The sequence below is a fragment of the Chiloscyllium plagiosum genome, unplaced genomic scaffold, assembly GCF_037043375.1.
Source record: "Chiloscyllium plagiosum isolate Xiang-an unplaced genomic scaffold, Cpla_swu_hap1 HiC_scaffold_35, whole genome shotgun sequence".
NCBI lineage: Eukaryota > Metazoa > Chordata > Chondrichthyes > Orectolobiformes > Hemiscylliidae > Chiloscyllium > Chiloscyllium plagiosum.
In genome coordinates, this window is record NW_028270173.1 from 17,896,369 (window position 1) to 17,903,051 (window position 6,683).

The 6,683-nt window shown below is 42.8% G+C and overlaps 1 protein-coding gene across 2 annotated transcripts in view; it reads left to right on the forward strand.

Annotated features, from left to right (window-relative positions):
- Positions 1-2,804, forward strand: part of ddx39b (DEAD (Asp-Glu-Ala-Asp) box polypeptide 39B) — a 35,674-nt gene extending 32,870 nt beyond the window's left edge. For both annotated transcript variants that reach the window (XM_043678157.2, XM_043678159.2), the window contains exon 11: positions 2,440-2,804. In XM_043678157.2, the coding sequence (XP_043534092.1) occupies positions 2,440-2,456 (17 nt within the window). In that variant the 3' untranslated portion in view covers positions 2,457-2,804. The remainder of the gene's footprint in view (positions 1-2,439) is intronic.
- Positions 2,805-6,683: the final 3,879 nt, after the last annotated feature.

Consider the following 6,683-nt stretch of genomic DNA (forward strand, 5'->3'; position numbering starts at 1 on the left):
ATTGTTTAAATTGGGGTTTAGCACACTTTCCTTCATTGCTCAGATCTTTGAACATAGGAGTTGGGACATTATGTTAAGGTTTTGCAGTATGTTGGTGAGGCCCCTTCTGGAGTACTGTGTCCAGTTCTGGTCTCCCTGTTATAGGAAGGAAAGTGTTAAGCTGCAGAGGGTTCACAAGAGATTTACCAGGATGTTGCTGGCAATAGAGGGTTTTTGAGTTGTAAGGAGAGGCTGGACAGACTGGGACTTGCACAGGAGCGTATGAGGTTAAGAGGCGACCTTAGAGGTTTATAAAATCATGAGGGGCATAGATAAGGTGAATGGTAGATATCTTATCCCGAGGCTAGGGGATTTCAAGACTAGGGGTCATATTTTAAGGTGAGAGGATAAAGACATTTTTAAAAAAAATAAGGCATGGGAGCAGTAGTTTTTTTCCCAAGAATGGTTTGGGTGTGGAAATGAACTTCCAGAGGAAGTGGTGGATGTGGGTATACTTACAAAATTGAAAAGGCATTTGGATAAGTACATGAGTAAGAGATGTTTGAAGAGATGTTGGCCAAGTGCAGGCAGGTTAGCCTGGTTTAGTTTGGGATTATAGTCGGCACAGACGGATTGGACCTTGCTGTATGACTGTAACTCTATAAATTTGGTTCATTTTAATAGCAGCTGATTGTCTTGTTCCAAAACATTGGCAGAATGCAACATAGAAATACACCACTTGGCCCAACTAGTCTGTACTGGTATTTATGCTCCACATGCACCCCTCTGTAATTCATGTCATTCCATCAGTGTGGTCTGCGCTTTTCTCTTGAGGTACATTTTATCCTATTCCTCTCACACGCGTTGTGCTAGTGAGTCTCATCGCTCCAAATGAAGATAGTCATTTGAATTGGATACAGGTCGTTCTTCTATAACGCAACAGTTGCGTTCCTGTGCAACCCTATGCTGTGGAAAATCGTGCTGTACAGGATCGTTACAGAAAATTACTACTCTTTCAGTAGAAAGTTCGCGTTATCCAAACAGCTTCCATAATTCATCAATCACGTTCGCCAAGTCTTGTTAACGATGTGCACGTTATGCCAAAACAACCTGAATTGCTTAAAGACCTATTTTGTTGAAGATTTTTGTTTTGCACATATTGGACCATTTTTTAAGAGCACCCATTCAAGCAAAAAATAGGGCCTAAGCCATTCATTCAACCTGGAAACTTGATGCTGAAATAGAGCTCAGCAAATCCATCCTCTATAGTAATGGAATTTCTGATCAGATAGTTTCTCATATATTGTACAAACTCAAGCAAGGCCCTATGGCAGTTACTGGAATGTTCCCAGTCGACCTCAGATCATCTTCTATGGCTAAGGTATCTCAAATATTTGAGCAACAAGTGAAGCTAACTGCTTCATGCTGTTTCTGTGCGGTGGCCACGTGTGTGGTGTTCACCACTGTAAAGATGCTGCTTTCAAGCCAAGAAGACATTCTCCCTGCAGCAAATGAGTAAGGTGGTATATGAGTTTCTGTGCCAGTGTGATGCCAGGCATGTGGTCCATATGTCCAAAAGGCTGAAAAATCGTACCACAGGGCATGTCAATTTGGCTGTTCACAACAAGCAACATATTGACTGTATCCTACCGACCTATACTTGCAAAACTTTCAAAACCTTAAGAATTAACACACTCTATAAACTGGCAAAAATGATATACTTGAAACACGAAGTTTAATGTATTATCACAATCTCTGCAATGTCCAAGTAGTTAGTTGAGGGTACCTGTGAGAATGGTATCTGCCAGTAAGTTTTGAGGCATTATTATTTGTGATTTATGCTGTAAATAAAAAAACCACAGTGATTTGTACACCGCTTGCATTACATTCCTGTTCTTTTCGGTGTGTGTGGTTTTACGTTGATTACGTGGACCTCTTGATCAACCAGAATATTTGATCAATAGGCACACTCCTGGTGCCACAGGTGCCAGGTAATAAAAGGTTTGCTGTATTTCTGAGAGGAGCACGGGAGTTCTCCTGGTCTTACCAGCCAGTACTAATCTCATAACCTGATTGAGTTCTCAAAGTCCAACTATCTGGCTGTAATCACATAGCTGAGTGTGGGAACTTGTGTGACCTTGCTGTGAAAAATATACTTTATTGGTTATGAAGCGCATTTAGGATGTTCTCAGGGTGTAATAGGTTCTGTAGGGAATATAAACTCAGTCATTGCTTTGTGGTTTAGGGCAGCAGATAAGCTTGTCTGATTCCAAACTAGCCAAAGCATCTGATGACCCGTCACTGGCACCTGGTCCAAGGAGTTAACTGACCTCAGTCCAGGCACTGTTACCCGAGGAGAAGGAATGGGTGTGCATTGAGCAAAAAGTACATTTTCAGTGTTCAAGGTATTGAACTATTTTAATTTATTTTCTCTCTTTCTCTCCCCTTTTTGTGTTGCAGTTGAACAGAGCAGATAGACCAGGAGCTACAAGCCCAGCTTTTAGTGCCGTCGATTGTTGGCAGCCCTATGTCTGATCTGCACCATTTTACATTGATGCACATTCATTGGCATTGACAGTGCAAGTGGCTGTATGTAAATACTATGCGTTTAGCTGCACTTGACAGCGATGTGACATTATTCCGTTACATAGAAACTTTTTAGAATTATTTTCCTCTTTCCTTTATCTTTGGTAAACTGTGTTTTGCATGGAAATTATGATTGTTCTAATAACACTATGTCACGCCAAATGGTACAATGTATTTGAGTAGAGAATCTGTTCCAGTAATAATTAAAAGAAAACACACACACCTTCGTACGAGGAGCAGAGTTTGTCGACAGTCTTCTACTTTCTTCCACCCTTCCCCAGAAATGAGGTGCATTATCCATGTCACTTGTATGTGAGCAGCCACGGTGCACGCCTAAAGTATGGAGGGCATCATAACTCAGCGTCACATTGCCCATCTACACAAATACTGGTGTGCACCTCCCTGGAAAGGAATGGGTCTCCTGGTATTCCTCCTCCCTCTTGCACGGAGCCTGTTTGGGACTTCTTGGCTGAGCTCAACTAAAGGGAACCAATCTGACCTGACTCATCCAGGGGGAAGCTGAAAGGATCTGATACAAAGCCTGCATTACACTGCACTGGGAACAAAGAGGAAGGAAGGCAGTACAAGGACAGTAGAGACAGGTATGAAATGATATTGTCTGACTAAATCATACAGTGCTACACAGGTTTGGCTACATGACGAAATAGAATGTCAAGTAGTCTGGACCCTGATCAAGGAGCCAACATGGTTTATATATGGAACATTGGATACTTGGGAGTGTGTTATATTCTGAACCCTGAATGAGGAGCTAACACGGTTGATATATAGAGTAATGGATACCTGGGAGTGAGTTACAGGCTGGAATCTATTCAAGGGGTTCAGATGGTTCTGTATAGGCAGAACAATGGATGCTTCTAGTATTCTCTCTTTTACGCTCGCTTTCTGCCCTCCCCACTCCCACCCCCCAGACTGGAATCCAATGGAAGGTTTCAAATGGACTACAAAACTCCCTTTATGTGACAAAAAAAAAACTGTCCTGACTTTATAAATCTATTTAAGAATTGCCACTCAAAGTCCAAGCTTTTATTGATGTTTTGTGTGACCATATTTAAGGTTGAAGTGTTTCACATTATTATTAAATTGAACTTGCAACACATTGTGCAAGGTTTCACTTTTGTTCCAATGCAGAAGGCATGACACAGTGGTATTGTCACTGGATTAGTAATCAGAGACCCAGCCAAATTTTCTAGGGCACAGGTTTGAATTCCACCATCGCAGAAGATGAAATTTGAATTAAGTTAGTAATCTTGGAATTAAACGTTTGTTGTTAAAACACATTTGGTTCACTACGTCCTTCAGAAAAGGAAAATCTACCATGCATTTCTTGGTCTGCTCCACATACGATTCCAGAGCCACAGAGACATGGTTGGTACTTAAATGTCCTCTAAAATCCTCCTTCATTGCCTTTGAGAAAGTGACGAGCTTTCTGAAGCTGCAGTAGTCCTTGTAGTGAACATGTGTGTGCACAGATGGTGATAGGGAAGGAGTTCCAAGATTTTAACCTACCAACAGTAATTATAATCCCAAGTAAGAATGGAGGGAAACTTTCAGATAGTAGTGTTCCAATGTATTCATTGCCCATGTCCTTTGGGGTGGTAAAGGTCACAAGTTTGGGAGATGCTGTTGAAGAAACATTGGTGAGTTGCCGCAGTGCATCTTGTATCCGGTACACACTGCGGTTATCGGTGAAGGGGGTGCCAACCAAGCAGGCTGCTTCGTAGTGGATGGTGTTGAGCCTCTCGACTGTTGGAACTGCATCGTCTAGGCAAGTGAAGAATGTTTCACGATGCCTCTGGTTCCATTCTGCAAACTTCTCAACCCAATTTCTCTAAATCCAGCAAACTATTTAAGTAGCAGTAAAATCATGCCAGGCAGCCCCTCAAGCCAGTTACCTCATTCAGTGAGATCATCCAGATAAATTGGGACTACTCAGCAGATTTGTCACCATCTTGCTCAAGGGGAAACAAAATTAGTTGAAGTTGACAACTTTTCATCAGAGCTGGCAGAAGTTCTGAAGCAAGGGGGATGGGTCGGGAAAGGAAAAATCTGTGTCCAGTCAGAAGACAGGATGGTTTAATTGCGAATATCAACGTTTCAAAAGCTCTTCATACAACATAGAAAAGTACAGCACAGAACAGGCCCTTTGGTCCACAATGTTATGCCAAGATTTAATCCTAATGTAAAATATAGTAACTTAACCTAAGCACCCGTCAACTCACTGCTATCCATGTGCATGTCCAGCAGTCGCTTAAATGTCCCCAGTGACTTTGCTTCCACCACGGCTGGCAACGCATTCCATGCATTCACTACTCTTTGTGTAAAGAACGGACCTCTGACGTCTCCTTTATACCTTCCTCCTAATATCTTTAAACTATGATTTCTCATACCAGTCTATCCTGCCCTGGGGAAATGTCTCTGGCTTTTGACTCTATCTATTCCTCTCATTATTTTGCACACCTCAATCAGGTCTCCTCTGTTCCTCCTTTTCTCCAGAGAGAGAGAGAAGTCCAAGCTTATTCAACCTTTCTTCATAAGGCAAGCCATCCAGTCCAGGCAGCATCCTGTTCCAAAGTCTCTGTATCTTTCTTATAGTACGATGACCAGAACTGTACACAATATTCCAAGTGTGATCTCACCAGGGACTTGGAGAGCTGCAGCAAAACCTTGTGGCTCTTAAACTCGATCCCACTGTTAATGAAAGCCAAAACACTATATGCTTTCTTAACAACCCTATCCACTTGGGTGGCAACTTTGAGGGATCTATGTACATTACACCCAGATCCCTCTCTCCTTCCACACTGCCAAGAATCCTGTCTTTAATCCACATTCCGTATTTGAGTTTGACCTTCCAAAATGCGTCACTTCGCATTTATCCAGGTGGAACTCCATCTGCCATTTCTCAGCCCAGCTCTGCATCCTGTATGTCGCGCTGCAGCCTGCAATAGCCCTCGATACTATCAACGACACCTCCAACCTTTGTGTCATCTGCAAATTTACTAACCCACCCCTCAACCTCCTCATCCAAGTCATTTATAGAAAGTACAAAGAGCAGAGGCCCACAAACAAAGCCCTGCGGAACCCCACTCAACACTGACCTCCAGGCAGAATACTTTCCATCTACAACCACTCTCTGCCTTCTGTCAGCCAGCCAATTCTGAATCCCGATAGCCAAATCTCCCTGCATCCCATACTTCCTGACTTTATGAATAAGCCTACCATGGGGAACCCTATCAAATGCCTTGCTGAAGTCCATATACACCACATCTACTGCTCACTGTCGTCTACCTGTCTTGACACCACCTCAAAGAACTCGAATAAGATTTGTGAGGCCCCTCAAAGCCATGCTGACTGCCTTTAATTACACTATACTTTGCCAAATAGTCATAAATCCTAACCCTCAGAATTCTTTCCAAAACTTTGCTGACCACAGATGTAAGACTGACTGGTCTGTAATTGCCAGGGATTCCCTATTACCCTTCTTGAAAAGAGGAACACCATTCGCCTCCTTCCAATCCTCCGGTACGACTCCTGTGGAGAGTAAGGAGGCAAATATCCTCGCCAGTGGCTTAGCAACCTCCTTTCTCGCTTCCTGGAGCAGTCTAAGATAAATCTGGTCTGGCCCTGGAGACTTATCAATCTTAATGTTTTCCAAAGTTTCGAGCACATCAGCTTCATCAATCTTGATCTGGTTGAGACTGTATCCCAGTTTTCATTTACAATAATTTCCCTTTCCTTGGTGAAAACCAAAGCAAAAAACTTATTCAGGGCTTCCCCTATCTGCTCAGACTCCATGCACAAGTTCCCTACGCTATCCCTGACCGGCCCTACCTTCTCCCTGATCATTCTCTTATTCCTCACGTACGAGTAAAATGCCTTTGGGTTCTCACTAATCCTTCTTGCCAAGCCTCTATTTAGTCATCCAAGGTTCCTTAATCTTACCCCTTCTTACCTGTCTCAGAGGAACAAATTTGTGCATCACTCACAACAACTGCTCCTTAAATAGTCTCCACACATCTGTTATGCCCTTTCTGTGGAACAATTGCTCCCAGTTCGTACTTCCCAACTCCTGGTCTGATAGCGTCATAATTTCCTTTTCC